The sequence below is a fragment of the Vespula pensylvanica genome, chromosome 7 (assembly GCF_014466175.1).
Source record: "Vespula pensylvanica isolate Volc-1 chromosome 7, ASM1446617v1, whole genome shotgun sequence".
Lineage (NCBI taxonomy): Eukaryota > Metazoa > Arthropoda > Insecta > Hymenoptera > Vespidae > Vespula > Vespula pensylvanica.
Window position 1 is genome coordinate 6,494,133 of NC_057691.1, and position 18,783 is coordinate 6,512,915.

General features: G+C 32.5%; 2 protein-coding genes and 1 long non-coding RNA gene across 6 annotated transcripts; 1 reads left to right on the forward strand and 2 right to left on the reverse strand.

Annotated features, from left to right (window-relative positions):
• Nucleotides 1-2,652: 2,652 nt before the first annotated feature.
• On the reverse strand, nucleotides 2,653-10,013 carry LOC122630514. Of its 3 annotated transcripts, none has more exons than XM_043815073.1 (7): nucleotides 8,355-10,013; nucleotides 7,812-7,960; nucleotides 6,376-7,528; nucleotides 5,628-6,034; nucleotides 4,621-5,155; nucleotides 3,697-4,387; nucleotides 2,653-3,166 (listed from the first exon to the last, which is right to left on the reverse strand). In XM_043815073.1, the coding sequence occupies exons 2-7, from the start codon at nucleotides 7,818-7,820 to the stop codon at nucleotides 3,064-3,066; spliced, it is 2,898 nt and encodes a 965-aa protein (XP_043671008.1). In that variant the 5' UTR covers nucleotides 7,821-7,960; nucleotides 8,355-10,013; the 3' UTR covers nucleotides 2,653-3,063. The 3 variants fall into 3 exon arrangements, with proteins under 3 accessions (XP_043671008.1, XP_043671007.1, XP_043671006.1); XM_043815072.1 differs by having other exon boundaries at nucleotides 8,325-10,013; XM_043815071.1 differs by having other exon boundaries at nucleotides 8,239-10,013.
• A 1,461-nt stretch (nucleotides 10,014-11,474) lies between these two features.
• Nucleotides 11,475-12,633, forward strand: LOC122630631. Its single transcript, XR_006327533.1, has 2 exons — nucleotides 11,475-11,790; nucleotides 12,199-12,633. It is a non-coding gene; the product is annotated as an uncharacterized LOC122630631 (long non-coding RNA).
• Nucleotides 12,172-18,422, reverse strand: LOC122630629 (sorting nexin-25-like). Of its 2 annotated transcripts, none has more exons than XM_043815345.1 (11): nucleotides 17,913-18,422; nucleotides 17,510-17,820; nucleotides 17,272-17,441; nucleotides 16,789-17,183; nucleotides 16,284-16,707; nucleotides 14,735-15,039; nucleotides 13,887-14,144; nucleotides 13,629-13,765; nucleotides 13,249-13,488; nucleotides 12,886-13,120; nucleotides 12,172-12,720 (listed from the first exon to the last, which is right to left on the reverse strand). In XM_043815345.1, exons 1-11 carry the CDS (start codon nucleotides 18,135-18,137, stop codon nucleotides 12,667-12,669), a joined length of 2,754 nt encoding a protein of 917 aa, XP_043671280.1. In that variant the 5' UTR covers nucleotides 18,138-18,422; the 3' UTR covers nucleotides 12,172-12,666. The 2 variants fall into 2 exon arrangements, with proteins under 2 accessions (XP_043671280.1, XP_043671279.1); XM_043815344.1 differs by having other exon boundaries at nucleotides 12,838-13,120.
• Nucleotides 18,423-18,783: the final 361 nt, after the last annotated feature.

Consider the following 18,783-nt stretch of genomic DNA (forward strand, 5'->3'; position numbering starts at 1 on the left):
CGTGTGTATTATAATGCGATTAAGAAAGAAATGTTAAATAAAAATTAAAAGTAATAAAAAGATAAACGAATAGAAATATAGAGATATAGAGAAACAAAGAGAAAAAGAGAAATAGAGAGAGAGAAAGAGAGAGAGAGAGAGAGAGAGAGAGAGAGAGAGAGAGAGAGAGAGAGAGATAGAGTGATACATAGGTAGGTAGTTTGATAGATGGAAAGAGAAAAACATTTAGCGTGATTATTTAATCCTTACATATATATGTACGTATGTAGTATTTATTACTCCGAATATCACAATTCGAGATAGTTGTTTTGAGCGGACCGTAATCTTCTCTATGTATCTGTATAGAGTTATATATATATATATATATATATATACTCTCTTCTGCCAGGTCGACACCAACGCTTACTCGAATCTGTCCAATTTTTTTTTTGTTTATTTTATATTTATTTTATTATTATTATTATTTTATGTTATTAGTAATATTATTATTGTTGTTATCATTACTATTACTATTACTATTATTTTTATTATTATTATTATTATTATTATTATTATTATTATTATTAATATAATAATAATAATTATTATTATTATCATTTCAAACTGTTAATTCATTTATTTATTTTTTTCTTACTTTTTCTTTTTGGTTTTACAACTAATCTTTTTTTTCTTTTTATCTTTTTTGTTATACGATCGTTTCTGTCTCTATGAAAACTAGGAATAATTACGATGATGAATGACGATCGATCGAACTGTAAAATATTGTTTGTTTGTTTGTTTGTTTGTTTGTTCGTTTGTTTGTGTGTTTGTTTGCTTTTTTCTTTTTTTACTTGTTTAAATATTTGTCATCTCTCTCTCTCTCTCTCTCTCTTTCTCTCGGAACATTGTTCTTCTTTCGTATCGATTTGATCGAGAAAAAAGATATAAAAATAAATAAATAAATAAATAAATAAATAAATAAATTTAACGTCGAGAGCGTTGATGCCGGTACGTCAAAATCTAACGTAGACCCAGCTATAATATTACATATATCGTGCGAAACATGTACGTTTGTTAAACATTTCTTAATTATTAATATTAACAATAGAAAATAATTGTTAATAATTATTACATAGATAATTATTGTAAGATGTTTATTTTGAAGAAATTCATCTAGATAATTTTCCCTCGTTCAATCGAACGTGTCAAAGTATCAATCTCCATTCCAAAATTATATAATTCTTGAGATAATAAAAAAAAAAGAAAGAAAAAGAATGATAATATATCTGCTCATTGATTTCTTGAAAAAATTTATCTAAATAATTTACTCTGTGATATGTTAAAAATACTAATGTTAATTCTAAAATTATATAATTCTGGAAATAAATATTCACTTATACGAAGGCCACCATGGTTAAAAAAAAAAAGAGAGAGGAAAATAGAGGTAATTTAAATGTTACATGCTTCTCACGATAGACGTACGTATATATATATAATGTTTATATATTAACGTTTCTTTTGAAATATTCATTACCTAAGTAAAAACTAACGTTATGCAGTAAAATGAATTTATAATTATATTTTTCGTTTTCTTTTTGTTTTCTTTTCTTTTTTTTTTTGTTGTTTTTTCTTCGTTCGAGAATAAGTGTTTAAAATATATATAGAGTTTGCGATTCACCTGAGTGCTACTTTTTTTCGGATTCACTTTCGGTCCTTGCACGATACCCTTGTTCTTTTTTTATTTATTTTTTATTTATTTGTCTGTGTGTGTGTATGTATGTCAGTGGATGTGTACGTTTTTATTTTTGTTTTTTAAATACATATTTAGTACGCTACATCTGAGAGATAAGAGATTATACGGAGAGAGACTGGATCTCGAAAAAAAAAAAAAAAAATGAAAAAACATTTTTAAAAATACATCTTTCCTTTCCGTGTACTACTATTTTTAGGCATGTGTCTTTTTTATTTTCTATCTTATAAAAGTCTTTAAAAAGGAATCTGGAATATATAATATGAGAAAGATTTGTGTGTGTGTGTGTGTGTGTATGTGTGTGCGTGTAGAAAAAGATGAGAAAAGAAAAGGAAAAAGAAGAAAGAAAGGATAGAGAAAGAAGAGGGAAAATTGAAAATTTTAGAGAAAAAGAAGATGAGAACAACTCAATTCCTTCGACTAGAATTGTACAAACGTTGCAGTTAATTATAAGTATAATATAAAGAAGAAAATCAATCGATTATTTTAACAAGAATTATTCAGTGTATCACCGTCACGTGAGGAATTAGGAGTAGGTAGAAGGGATTATGATATTAAAATCATAAAAAATAATATTCTACGCAATTATATTCCCAAATTTTAGATCATACAAACGTCTTATCGAAAGGAAAGGATAAAACAAAATATATAAGAAAAAGAAAACACGGTGACCGTGAACGAACATATTTTTCCTATGTAAAAAAAAGAAGAAGAAGGTAGAGAAAAATAATAAAAAAAAAAAGAAAAAAAGAAAAATACAAAAGAACAATAATAATTCGTTAAATGATATCACATCTTCGTAAATCGCATAAGTCTCGTTGATTATTATTTTGGCAGTTGGATATCGTTAAAGTTACTCGTAATACACGGAGATGGAAATAAAAATATCTTGAAAAAAAAAAAAAAAAAAAAAAAAAAAAAACTTTCTTTTGCTTTCCCAATAAATACGATCTTAGAAATCGAGCTAATAATTTCTACAAAAACCTTGCAAATTTTAATAGTGTACTGTCGATATAATTTGATTATAAAATAAACGAGAGAAGAAATGTTTATTAATTCTCTATTAGAAAAGAATATCATCTATTCGATTATAAGAGAGACAGAGACAGACAGAGACAGATAGATAAGACAGAATGATAGAAAGAGATATGAGGAAGTGAAATTATGAAGGAGCTAGATGACACTGAACCAGTTCGCTCCGTGAATACTTAAGGAAGTGTATCAAGTTTGGTTAATGGACGGTGAAGCACAGAACGTGTAGGTATGTTGTATCGCTACTAAACGGTAGTTTCCCGGTCAACGTGGATATATTCCACGAAACCGGGTTGCTGATGTCAGGATGCCGCACCCAAAAGGGTCTCTTCCGTCGGCGCCCGTCTCGGCTTGCTATTCTTCATCGTTCCTTTATAACGAAGTCGTTTCGCGCGTAACCTGGACCTACGTAAATATATAACGAAATAAAAAAATTATTATAAATCAACGTTATCGTCAATAGAGAATATAAAACAATAGAAAGTTCATCATTAAAAAAAAAGCCATTATTAATATTATATGTTACATGTGTTGTATTTATCGGTCGTATTTAAATAATTATATCTATCGATATTTATAACATACTAATTATTCGTATGTTAAAATTAATCTTCGGGAAATAACGATTAGATAAGACTCTTAAATAAAACGTATCAACTTTGATTTCACACTAATTACAACGTACTGATATTGTAGAATTAGCGATTGTCTTTTTAGAATTTACTTTTTTGATAGAATTACCGACAAAATTGTAGTAATGTGTCAATAGTAATGGGTTTAATAAATTTCCGAGGAAAAGGAAAAGATATGAATGGAAAAAAGTAGAGTAAACATATATGAACGTAGAAATATTGGAATAGTACGAGCATGCATAGGTTCGTGTAAATAGAAACTAAGGGAGGAAGATGCAAAAAAACGTTTTGTAAATTTATTACCTGCTGATCAGTATAGCGAAGAGGCACGCAAAGGCAGTGACAATTCCGGTAACTCCGGCAACGACGAGCCACAAAGCCGGCGGCAATAACCCTAATAATCTAGCGCCGCTTCCGCAATTGGCTTCGTCGTGACCGGACGGGCAGTGTGGCCTGCCGTCGCACCAAAGGCTGGCAGCGATGCAAGCACCAAGTTCGGGACATTTGTGCGGACAATCTCCCTGAGATACGGTCTCGTTCTCCGGTCCTCTTTCTGGAAGACGTAACTGTCTGCGTAAAGCAGCTCTGCTCTTAGAAATCTCTAACCAAGAAGCTGCAGCTTGACCGGATTCTCTGGCAACAAAATCCAATAAAAGTGCTGGTGGCCTTGGTGGCCCAGGCCATTTCCCTTCCCCTCCGCCTAACCATTCTTCAGAAAACACATGAACGGTAAACTCTCTGGCACCAGGTTCAGCTGGACAAACCACTTTCAACAATCTGGGTGGCCAACCGGAATACAATAAGATCCTGTTAGACGTTGGACATTTAATGGCATCGCTCGATTCGGATACCGGTGCAGGTTCTAATGGCATGAACCAACCCCACGTTAATACAAATAGCGATCTATTTTCTCTAGCCTCGACTAACCATGGAAGACCCTCGCAATAGATGTCTGGTCTTGATAAGGGCGGAGCAACGAATCTTAACTCGCCACCTGTTCGATCAAAAATTGATTCGATTAATTTACCAGAAAATAAAAAACAGAAAAGAAAAGAGAAAACGAAACAGAATCCGCAATTATATTAGATGGATGATATCTTGGCTGTATCGTACCAAAGTGATCTTAATATTTTTAGATTTTTTTATTCTTTCTTTTATTTTGCAATTAATTACGGCATGATTATCGTATTTGGGACAAGCTGATAAATCATTTTTGAAGCACGTTACCTTCGCCGCGAACTCTCTGTTTTCTTGGGCACTCCGGTGAACGCACCAACTCGAAACTGGCGTAGAAGAAGAGAGTCTCGAAGTCTTCGTGAGGTGCCTGCTGATCTACCAGGAACGTGATCTCAAGTGCTCTTCCAGCTGAGATATGGGTCAACGGGAGATTAGACGTGTTATCGCAAAGACAAGCTCTAGGTAGTTTGACGTCACGCCACGGTGCCTCGTAAAGAACCAGTCTAGCCTCTCTTGAACCGATCTCGTGTACGCAACGTGGTCTACCAGTATGTGGGTCCGGTTCGCTGATACAGGACGTCGCTTCACCGAGGCTAACGTTGTGCAACGTTAATCTAACTCTTTCGCCTACTCCAGCTTCTATTCTATATTTGCAATCCAATTTAGAGGAACCACCTCTACCGAAAAGTCGGACATCCCGTGGTGACGTGACATCACCACTTCGAACTTTACGCCAAACTCTGCTACAAACACCGTCTCCCCATGGTTCACCAACTTGAATCGTTGAAATGAATTCGTATTGAGCCTGAACAAATCGATGTTAATATATATCTTAAATTTCATATAATTATAAGTTATATCAAACGCTATATACCTTATATATATATATATATATATATATATATATATATATACACTTGCTCAAAATTCGTTTTCCTTCAAAGTTTCAATAAATTTAACTGAGGGACATGTTAACTCTCTACGTAACTTTAAATAACTTCCAAATTTCAAATCAGATATTGTACTTAAAAATTTTTAACTCCTTCAATTAATTAGCTAATAGCTTTAACAGATCTAACTTTAATTAGTTCACATTGCATGGTTGATATTGGTAAATATCAAGAGTTTTAACGAGTATAACACAGTTACATTATATAAATATCACGTGCAAAAATTGGTTCATACGATGTTGAGATATTTTTTTTCTCGTTGAAAATAAATGGTTTCGACTTGTAAATTGTAAACTTTGAAAAAGTATTTCACAGTGTTATATTCACCTGAAAGTTGACATTGTGAAGAGCAGTTCCAAGTACAGTTTCCATTCGCAATGTTAAGCTAGGTGCAATCGTGAGATAACTTTCATCCTCTGTGCAAGGTCTAGTACTTCTCGTAGCATTTCTAAGGGCCGCATGTGCGCAAAGTTTAGGTGTACTGTCGCAAAGTGTGACCATAGGAAGTCCAGTTAACGGAGATCCATCCCAAAACAATAACTTAACTCCGCACATCGAATCCGATTGCGTGCTAGCATTGTTTTCCGTACTCGTTGTTAAATCCCTTTGAGAGTAGGACGAGAAATATATCCATACGCGATCACCGGCTGATCCTTTTATGTTCCATGTACAGCTGGAACTTGGTGGTAGTGCGTGAAGCGGAGCTCTTAACGTGCCGCTCCTTTTGGCTGTACCTGCATCATTCGTGGACTCGCATGAATCACTGGAACTTTTGTATATTTCACTTGATATTTAGTAAAAAAAAAAAAAAAAAAAAAAAAGTAAAAAGGATAATATCAAATAAATTAAATATTGTTAATCTCGTCAATTTTAGACTCGCGTATTATCATGAATTTTAATAAATAATACATAAATACGTAGTAACTCAATTCCGATTAACAAACAATAAAGTATAATTGAATGAATATTATACGAAATAAATTGCACTCTTAAGAATAGTCCTATTGCACTATGCATCAATTTTAGACTCACGCGAATGATATATAAACTCAGGTATATAAACGTGTAGAAATACCATTGACAAAGAAATGACATCCTTCGGAGTTTCTGGCATAATCCAGACCATCCGAGTCCACATAGATAACTTGAACTTCCAATTCGAGTCTCAATGCCGACGCTCCTAAAGGAATGGCAATCGGTGAACTTCTAAACTCGACGAGCATATTTGGTCCTCTGGCAATGACTCTTGGTAAAGGACCACCACAGTAAATCAGGAGGATTGGATCTTCGGTACGCAAGCCGTCGTGAAAGATTAGTCGATCTTTTTCAGGTGTGCAATCTTGCCAAATGCTGAGCGACGCATTAGAACTTGTTAATCCAGTGGGACCGGTTGGACTGTTTTTAACGGATATCATAGCATGTTTGCAAGTTGGTACCTCCTTTTGACGGAGTGTAATCATACAGCTCGCATTTCTTGGATATTCTCCTGGATAATTTGGACTTTGGAGACGACATTGTTTCAAGTGGCACTCGTAAAAGTTTCTGGAGCAGTAGGTTCCTGGAACAGGCGAGCCTCTCTCGATAGGATAATCCGGTTTTCCTAGACGTGCCACGGCATCGTTTCGTGAAACGAAACGATATCTAAGACGGAATTCAAATGGAACAGAGGGTGGTGCGTGAAACAGACGAATCGAGGCGGTGACCGTACTGGTCTCGCTGTAATAAGTCGCACGATTTTCTCCACCGCCGCACCAAAATCCACCTGTAAAGTGTCTGCCCAATTCGGCTAATTGCAAAGATCCTTCGGGACAACTGGCCGATAGATATTCGGCGTTTGGCTCGAGACGTCCTACGCTGAAAGAATCCCAAAGAAGTTGAACGAGTTCCCCGTAACCTCGGCCAGCCGCAGTGAAGGTCAGGTGACAAAGAAAAGGAAGACGCGTTTCAGCTGGTCTAGAAAGCTCCAAATGATAGGTACGACCCTCCTGGCCGTGATAGGTGCGGTTGCATGGAGTACAAAGCGTTGGTTCGTCACTGCCATCTCCGCAATCATTTTTACCATTGCAATAGGCATCAATCGGTACGCAATGTCCATCTCGACAAGTCAATTCCGCAAGGCCGCAGGTGCCGCCGTTCGAACCGGTAGTCCTCTTGATCAGGATCACCGATATAAGGAAGAGGAAGATCAGTCCTGTTCGTACCTGGCCACCTCCGACATCGGCTATCTCCTGAAATATTGTTAGATTGCCGTAAAATTACCCGCGATTCTTCCTCGATTTTACTTTCCTCGATTGTTTTCAATAAAAAATTTCGAATCAAGTATTCCGTTCCTCGAACGAACACGTTTCCTACCTGCAAGAAAGTAACCATCCACGAAGAGAAAAAAGAAAGAAAAAAAGAAACAAACAAACAAACAAACAAACAAACAAACAAACAAACAGATAGACAGACAGACAAGCAAGCAAAGAAGCATACGAGCAAACGAAAAGAAATAATTACAATAAGAATTACCATAATCATCCGCCAGTAGGTCGAGCATCACAGTGACAATTTGAAGAACGTTGTCCGATTCGACGGCAGCATAGTGTGCTCGAACTATATACCAATTCCCGGTTTTCGCACGTTGAGAGGAGCACCACCCACCACCGATGACACCGCCACTGTAACCATAATCATAACTAACGCACCACCGGTGCTAACACCGGCAACAACACCATCTACGCCAGCAACACCTTCAATCACACTCGTTCACCACACTCGATCACGATAGATAGAAAGAGAGAGAGAGAGAGAAAGAGAGAGAGAAAGAGAGATAGAGAGAGAGAAAGAGATAGAGATAGAGAAATATAGATAGAATGAGGAAGAAAGAGAGAGAAAGAGAGAAAGGAAGAGACAAGCAGGCAAACGGACAAACAAAAAGAGAAGCGAACAGAAAGACCGTGCGAGTCTCTGGTTTGACCGACAATTTTCACAAATAAATTTCAACGATGAAAAAAAATCGTCACTAGCGAATCCTATCCTTACTCCACGATCGAATCTCGGTGACTCTCTTACACGAGATTCGAGCTGGAGTCGATGAGGCGCTGGAGATGGGCGCGGGAGTCGACGCGCAAGTGCCCGGTGCATACTGCACACAAACGACTCGTACGTCGTCGTACTTTGTCGACTCGTGCTGCAGAATCTAGCGGGTGGGAGGGTGGGAGGGGGGTAGGGGGTAGAGAGGAGGGAAGGCTGGGAGGATGATGGGGCTGAGCTCAGGGCCTGGCTGCTAGGCGCCTCGATGCCATCGATCGCAGCATCCCTCTCTCTCTTTCTCTCTCTCTACCCTCTTTCTCTTTCTCTCTCTCTCTCTCTCTCTCTCTCTCTCTCTCTCTCTCTCTCTCTCTGTCTCTGTCTCTGTCTCTCTCTCTCTCTTTCTCTCTCTCTTTCTCTTTTAACACCAACAAGAAATCCTCGTTAGAGTTCGTAGAACCAATTTCACCCTTCACTCCGAACTATCCACTACCATCTTACTTTTCATCGAAAAACCGACAAACTCACTGAATACTTCTCTTCAATGGACAACACAAGAACAACACGTTAAAGAGATCTCGCGTTCGAGATCTATTCAAAAAGATTGGTCATACCTATGAGGGTATCTCTCTTTTTTTTTTTTTCTTTCTCTTTTTCTGTTTTGTTTTTTTTTTCTTCTTCATTCTTTCCTTTTCTTTTCTTTTTCACGTATCATTCTTAAGAGAGGAAACTTGAAAAAAGCTTCTTTATGTATAGATACAAATGTATATTATGTGTGTGTGTGTGTGTGTGTGTGTATATATATATATATATATTGTACGTATCTATGTAGCTAGGTATGTTGCAATATATAGGAGAGATACACGGAAAAAGCCCAAAGAGAGACGCCTTTTAGCTCTCTCGCACGAGAGTTAGAATAGGACAAGGCGGCTTTTTCGGGCTGAGATTAAATCGAACGACAAAGGGACGCTCGTTGCCTTGGTTTCCCTCGGTTTTGCGCGGGGGATTATTGAGAGTAAAACAGAGAGAGAATGATTGTTACAATTTTAGTCAGACGAAGACAAATTTTTATCGGGGAAGGGATGAACAATTTTTTTCTTTTTTCCTTTCTTTTTTTTTTTTTTTATTATTATTCTTACTTATCACTCGTCGTCAAAGTTATTTTTTATTTGGCAAATCCCTTTATCCAATTTTTATTGTCCAATGGATTAGACAATAATACATGTAGATCGTTGATCCTCTCTTTTGACCGTCGAATGAATGAAATTTGTTTGGTTGTTTCTCTTTCTTTTTTTTTTTTTCTTTTTTTTTTTTTTTAATTTCTATAGAGCTACGAGAAAAAAAAGAGATATCTGCAATTGTTATTACAACTTGATTTAAATTTTAGACGTTATATATATATAGCTATAATAAATCATGATTTCAGTCGTACTTTTTATTATATAGTACCGTGGAAAGCTTGAAAAATGCTTTTTCTAGACAACTAAAGTAATTCAATCTATTGTCTTGACTTGAAGGATACGTTGAAAGTTGGCGCGATGACACAGAAACAAATGGGGCCATTTAAAAGACCTGCCTCAGGTGCAAATGTCTAAAGTTCGACGATAACGAAGTTTCCAGAATATAATAGTAGACCAATGACTTTTTAAAATATTCACGTTATTTTTAGAGAAACATTATTTCCGACTTCATACGTAATTATACTTAATTTAACCAAATTATTTATACAATTTATTTAATGCGTATATAATGAATTATATAATATAATTATATTACGTATAATTATATTATAATTTTTTAATAAAGTATTTTATAACCGATATATATATATATATATATATATATATATATAGTTCGAAATAAATTCCATACATATTAATAAATCCAATATAATAGACCTATACAAAATGCTAAAAAAAGAAATAAAATAAAAATAGAAATTCCCATTAGAAAATACCAATAAATTTTACTGAATGAATTTATAAATAAAGAAAGAAAAAAGTATCGTCATATTAATAAATTTGTTATATAAAAAAAAAAAAAAAAATGATACTTATATTTATAAATCCGTTCAATAATAATAATTTCCAAAATTATATCTTTCCGCGATGGAATGAAAATGAAACGATAAAAATTTACACATATTAAACGTTCACACGTTTAATTAACAAATGAAATGATCGAACTCACCTATTATGTATGTATTCGAGTGGTAATATGTACGAACGATAAATTTCTACGTATAACTTTAAACAACACACATGTACATAATTCATATACATACATAGTATATACTTTGGCTGGTCCATGTATCGTAATAATGGCCTTGGGTATCGTGTTTTGAACGTTCATTCAAACATGTGAGAACGTTTGCTTGCTAAAGCCGAACAAACTCAACCAACACGTATAATTTGATTTATAACCATTGCATTATACATCAATTAATGTACAATAAATAGGATCATTGGCATTTATTGAAAGTTTCGAATCTTCTTTTTTCTTTTATTATATCCTCCGTTTTGTTTATTATATCCTTTAAATAAGATGAACGTGTTGAGACTGTTCGAGAATTAAAAAATATTATTACTTTTTTACTCCTTTTCTTCTTCTTTCTTTATTTTTCTTTTCTCTCTCTCTCTCTCTCTCTCTTTTTTCTTTTTTTTTTTTTTTTTAGCAACCACTAGCTAACTGTGATGTTCGTAAATATCACGCTCGGTGCTCGCTAAAGAGCTCACAGTTTCCGCTAAGTCTTTGCCAGGAGCTTGCTTCATTCTCGCTTCATGATGAAAGTGTGTCGTTGAACGATTTATCTCTCTCTCTCTCTCTCTCTCTCTCTCTCTTTCTCTCTCTTTCTATCTATCTCTTTCCCTCTTTCTATCTATCTCTGTCTCTCTTTTTCTCTCTGTATTTTCGGTTTCCGTAGTAGTAATGAATGAGAATGAAGAAATACGTGATGGAAAGAAGAAAAGAAAAGAAAATTAATAGAAATGATAATAAAAGTTTGGATTAGATTGAACATTTATCTTAGTTAAAGTATACACTTCTTCCAAAAGTTTATTACCTGGTTCGAGTTAGTCTAAGATGAACACAAATTTTAGAGTCTTTCTGTGTCTCTTTCTTTCTCTCTTTTCGTTTCCATTGTTGTAATGAACAGAGAAAGAAAAAAAAAAAACGTGCAAAAAGAAAAAAAAAAGTATTAATGACTAAAAATAATAATAAAAGTGTAACTTAATCCGATGGAATAACGATTGAACTCGTTTATCTTTTTTCATGTATACATTCCTTCTCCAAAAGTTTATTACCCTGGTCTGGGAATCGTTGAGATGAACACAAATTTTAGAAGGAGCTACTTCGTTATATTACTTCTGCATTTAAAGAAACTGAAATGAAAAAAACTCTAAACGTTCAGTGGAAATTATTCTCAAGTGGTGACGATAAACATACCAGAGAGTTGACGAGTTTAAATCTCTTAAGAGAGGTACTTGACTCCTACCGTGAATCGATATAGACTTCCTTTGAATGCATATCTCTATCTCTATCTCTCTCTCTCTCTCTCTCTCTCTCTTTCTCTCTTGGCTATTAAGAAACGAACTTGAAAAATAGTTTTCTTGGAGCCACTCATATATCATATTTTTTGATTAAATTTATATATAAAACAAGATATATAAAAAAAAATATATATATATATAGAAAGAGAGAGAATGAGAGGAAAATGATGTTAGATAAATTTTCACGAGAGAAGATCCCCTATAACTATAATAAATAACTATAATAAATAATATTTTATAGTGATCGATGTACATGCATACATACATACATACATACATACATATATATATATATATTAATAAAAAGATAATTTGATTTTTCTTTTTCTGTTTTTCAGAATTTATTTCATTGTGTCACAATAATCTATCAATGTAATGTCCACGTTCACGACAGTGTGTAAACGGAAACAAAAAAAAAAAAAAAAAAAAGAAACAAAAAGAAAATTACATATATAGAAAATAGTAACTAAAAGTATAATTGTCTAAAAAAAAAAAAAAAAAAAAAAGAAAAAACAGTATAAGAAGAACAACAATGGGGAGGAAAAAAAATTTCGCTCGAGTTATGCTAAAATCACAGTAATTGTCAGAGATTAAATTGGACACCTGATGGTTAATCGGTGTAATGAACGAATAATGATCGTCAGTCCGATTTAACGAATAAAAATATATGGCAGTCATACCACATTGACGTGTTCTTTTCTTTTTTCTAATCGCATTTGTATCTGCTTTTATTGTTTTCCTTTTTTTTTCGCTTTTTGTTTTTGTTTTTTTTTTTTTTTTTTTTTTTTTTTTCAACAAAATCTTTTTTACTTTTCTTGTAATTCAGGAAAGATCTCGTACATCACCACTTCGAAGATATCCTAGAAAAAAAAAAAAAAAAAGAAAAAAAAAAGAAGAAAAGAAAATTAATAAAAATTATCGTCATTATAAAATAAGTTCCTAACATTATATGATATAAAAAGATTATTTAAACGTACATAAAATAATTGTTTATTAAGATTAACATTTTGCAAAGTATCGAAGACCTTTATTAACCCACGTTGCGCACTTTGTGCTCCTACTAAATTAGTTAGAACCTCAGGTACGTTATTTAAAATTTGTCTACGAGCTTCTCCACGAGTTTTTAATTTCTCTTCGTCCGTTCTTAATACCGTCCCAGATACGAGATGACCTTCGGGCCACCAGGACTTTGTAAACAATTGAATGTAATAATGAAGCATCGGTTCAGAAAATACCCATGCAATTGTGTCTCTGATTTGCCTTAAAAAAAAAAAAAAATTATAAAACAAAAAGAAAAATAAAGAAAAGAAAAAAAAGAAAGAAAAAAAGAATAATTTTAAATATTTTATCAATAATCTCTAGATTATGATATTTCAAAAAAAATTTACCTGTTTATCGTACGACCATAAGTGATTTGAACAAAGGTTATAAGGGATCGACGAAGCCATCTAAAGACACCACGTAAATCAAAAATTTCACCTAAAAGTGCATACAATGGCTCAGCTATAGCATCTTTTCCAGGACCTATATAAGAATCTGTTGCTGATCGATTAGTATCGTTATCGTCGAGAAGCAACGAGTAATCTTCCTCATCCTCTTTATCTCGGGACTCGCTATTGTTTCCGGATCTAGGAAAGATAAAATATATATATTTGTGCATGCATATATATATATATATATAGATAGATAGATAGATAGATAGATAGATAGATAAGACATAATAATGATCATTAGTACAACATATAAGCTATATAATAAAATAACGTACGAAGTTTTAAACAATGTAGACAATGAAAATCGTGATTTTTTGGGAGATGGTGCCGAGTGTTTTAAATGTTCCGAACTTGGGCTAAGAAAAGCATATAAAGCTTCACTTTGATTGAGTCTTTCATCCTCCAATACGAACTAAAAAAAAAAGAAAAAAAATATATATATATATATATACACGATTGTTGTGATCTAATTCGATAAGAAAAAAAATTGTATTACTTTATTGGTAAAAAATGTTTGAACAAAAAATATATACTTTTAAATATTTTTGTATTTGCATTTTGGCTTTGTCGAGAGTATTCTTATCGGATTTTCCAAAGAATTTTAATGGCTGGGATGGTAAGTCGAAATTTTTCACGTAGGGACACAATTGACGTAATTGTCTATGAAGTTCTTGGAAGTCTTGTAATTTCCTAAGTACTACCCAACCACTTGATATACTTTGATCGTTGTTATCATCCTCTATCATATGTATAACCAGTACGAACTGTGGAGCTTCGCCGTTTTCTGGTATCTGTACATTCATTTACGGAATAATTAATTTTATAAAACATGTAGATTGTAGTTCCGAATAAGTTTTAACTGAAAAATTTAAGAGAATAACATAGTACGAGAGATAGATAGATAAATAAATAGATAGATAGATACAGAGCGAGTGAAAGAGAGAAAAAGAGAAAGAGATTAAAAGAACGAAAAATACGTGCTTACAAACTTCTAAAAACATTTTGCTAATTTATAAAAGCGAGCGTATAAAAGCCGTTCGACCATGATACATACAGTAAGTAGAATAAAGCAAGATGAAAATATTTTAATTTTATGCATATATGTATCTATTTATAAACGACGCATGCGAATAAATTTCTTTTTTTCTTTTTTCTTATATATATATATATATATATATATATATATATATATATATATATATATATATATATATATTGTATATTTTTTATTTTATATACACACGACATATTTCGAATCCATTTATAAAAGTTTTCGAGTAATATAAATATCTTAAAAGACATACGCAAATTAGAGACGCGCGTAACACTTCAGCATATAATTCAGACATAATTTATAGGAAATAATTAAATAAAAACATACATCTGCACTTTGTACATCAGCTCTCCATCGACCCAAGTGTTCAGCCCACATTTCAGTATGACTCAAGTGCGCTTCTAGTTGTCTTTTTTCACTTTGCAACCATTCAACTTCCTTTCCCAGAATACTTAAAACTCTGCTTTCGGGCTTAACAGAAGATTTAAGTGCTTGCAAAGCTTGCATTTTATTATTCAGTTTCTCTTGTAATTGGTCCAATTTACTACGTGCATAATTGGAATGTTCTCCGACAAGCAATGGTGAATTTTCAGATAGAGTTCCTTCGACCGTTTGTTGATCCTCCACCAACCCTGATGTTTCAACAATTTAAACACTTGATAGCGCGATAGATATTAAAGAAAGAAAAGGAGTGAGGTAGAGAGAAATAGAAAGAGAGAGAGAGAGAGAGAGAGAGAGAGAGAGAGAGAGAGAGAAGGATGTGATTACAAACAAAAGATCAACTTGTTCAACTACTACATATTAGACTATAAACGTGTGTGTGTGTGTGTGTGTGCATGTGTCGTAAGTCAATGTTTTACGATCATCAAGCTGAAGCAACATGAATTAATTATCAAATGTATTCTAATGAAAAAATATAATAAATAAATAATAACAGTAATAATGATAATCAAAGATATCAAAGAAATCATACATATTCCTTAGATCTATATTTTATTAATTACAGTGGCAATAATTAGCATTGAAAGAGAGATATTTAAAATAAGAATTTTCTATTAAAAATGAAGATCGATAAAAGCTTCATCGAGTAACCGTACAGTGATATCGATTATTATTGTTAATATTAATTTTAATTTTTTTTATGCAGATCGCATTATTTATCAATTTTTTATTCTCATTAATATAAACTCTCTCGAATGAAATCTTTTTTTTTTTTTTTAGAATGATTTTTTTCTTTTTCTTTTTTTATAGGTAACCGAAAATTTTATATTCGGAAAAAAAAGATTTAAAGACATTAAAAGAAGAAGAGAAAGAAAAGGGAAAAAAAATGTTCCCCCATTATACACTTTAGTGAAATATCGATCGTTTAAAGAGACATAGCTGGTTACATGTTTGCCCTCAATTTTCCGTTACTCGATTATCTGAACAGAATATATATATATATATACTTGCATAGTATATACATATATATATGTATGTATATATATGTATATATATATACACTTTGATGTCTACTATGTGTTAAATAAAAAAAACATACTCATCAATTCAGTTTATTGACATAAAAATTGATATACTTTAAGTAAAGGAATATGTATTTATAAAATGGTCTGTAATGATGTATCTATAAATATAATATGATGTATCTATAAAAATCTTATATTTAGTTTTAACTTTTACTAGAAAAACTTGAGAGAAAAAATATGGTAAATTAATCTCTCTAACGAAATAGATCACGAACGAGATAACGTGTTTTTATGCTATACTTAAAACTCTATCTGTATTAAAAAAGCTTGCATATAAAAAAATGTCATAAACAAAATGTATTAGTGACAGTGGCTTGCAATAAATAAAGATAAATATTCAATGTACTTACCATCTGCTCTTGCGCTTAATAATTCTTCTTGCATTTTTTTATATTGTTCGCTAACCAAAAATGGGGAATAATATTTCTCTTCTATCGTTTTGACTACGCTCTCTTGGACCTCGTAAAACACGGCTGGCCCTTTATCCCCTAATAAGAAACTTTCCATTCTTTTTCGTACAACTTTATCGACTTTTATTTCGGCAGTCGGTGATCTAATATATGTATAAAAAATTTCAGCTCCAAGCTGATGCCAATTAGATCTATCAGCACATCTCAATTCCTGCACAGCAGCCCAATATCCTATCAGTCCTTGACTTGAGACTTGTTCTAAAAATTGGGAAAGATATTTGCGACCTATGACATTGTCTAAAATTGTTTGCAGAGGCAATACTCTTCCTTCTGTCATTGCAGTTGAACCACATATATCACTATCCTAAAAAATATCAATTATATTATAGCCAATATGATTAGCAATGACATTAGAAATAACAATGAATATTAATAACAAACTAACCTGTACAGGATAACCATCCCATCCTAACGACTGCATATGACATTCACACGTATTCTTTGCATATGTCAATTGACTAATATATCTTTTTAACTTTCTTGCTTGATTTACATCAGACTTTCCAAATGCATTATTGTCTGGATCCAAACCCTGCGCTCTTTTTACATTTTGTATTGTTGTTGCCTGCATAATTTCGGTTACAATATTATATCTAATATGCTTAAGGACCTCTACATCTCGGGAACTTTTAATCATACGAATAAAATCTTCAAATGATTCAGCATATTCGTATGTTTTTCTGTGCATTGCAGCTGCAAGTTGTTGCTGTTCAATATATAATAATATCTTTTGATTAATATAATCAGGATCGGTTATCAGATCTATCGCTGGTTTTAATACTGAAACAATAAAATAAGAAAAATATATTTTTATTATGACGTATCATATACGAATATTATATTTTATAATTTGTTGCATTGCACCCACTTTTACAGGTGAGAATCTCCCTCAAAAGAAATTTTGCTGGGGAAAGAGAGTAACTGCGTGGCATTAGAAACAATATATACAATTCACTAACTTTTCTTAAATACTCCAATTCCGCTGCAGGAGACATCAAATGTGATGATAAAATGAAAACAGGTTCTTCGCCAACAGATCTGAAATAATTAAATTATTATCTCAGGGTTACGCGTTATCTTTCGGAAATTAATAAATAGATACTCACGAAGCTGCTTGCGCTATTCTGATTTTTTCAAAATGAAAAGTTACTTTATTAACTATATTAAACACTACTAGTTTAGTATGATCGACTCTTAACAGACGATCATGGAGACTCTGTATAGCACCCCATACATCTTGTTTCATATTTTCTAATATCTGATCAGAATTAAATGCTAAATCATTAAGCCAACAACCAATAAAATCTTGAAAAGCTAAATCTAAGAGATTTTGTAAAGCTCCATCTACTAAACGACTAAAAATCATTGGATATCGAGATTGCTTCTTAACATTTGATAATTTGGCTTCGTATCCTTTCTGCAATGAAAGAAAAAACGTATATTATTTCTTATCAAATCTAATTAACTATGATTTAATGTAATCACAGTTTTTCTAATAAAATAACATACCATTAATAAATTATGAAACGCATCCATCTCTGCAAGAGTTTTAACAGTGCCAACACCTGTTTGATGCTTTGATGATAATGCTATATTTATTAACATAACCACTAAAGGCCCGATAAGAAGACAAAATACGGTTAATAATCCATAGAAGCAGCACCATAACATACCATTCCAATAAAGAATGGTAAAAACGCTGAGAATTGTGCACAAAATATAAAGTATAATCATTTTGTATATGTTTCAATATAATCAGATAATAAAATTGTCAAGCGTATTTCCTTGACAATCTTTATTTTCATCAACATTTAACCCATCTTTAATATAATTTTCTGTTGTCGTGATCGTAGTCTTAACATGATAGTAATGAATTTCCGATTTATATATTTTAATACATGTATGTGTTTTATTTTTTCAAATAAGATCAAATGAATCACTGACACACATCAACAATATCGGTATTGTTACCTCGCTTTGACACCTGTTATGTTTTCTATAGCCGGGCGTAATTACTGCACATCGATGTACGCGTCGATTTTAAAATGGCGCCTTTCTTCAATTTCTAGTCATTCATGGTGAAATTATTCGTAGATTTTTCATTGTCAATAATATATCAAACATAAATATTAACATAATTAGAGAGATCTAATAAAATTAAATATACGCTTTCAATTATACGTATAAAATAATCCAATCAATAAAAATGCACACTATAACCCATCTGAAAAAACAATCGAATTTTGTATGTTGACGGATAAAAAGTGTAGAGATTATAAATTAATTTTTTTCTAATCTTTCTTAATAATTAATAGATATATATATATATATTTATATTTATATTTATATTTATATTAATTTATTCATTACTTAAATAATT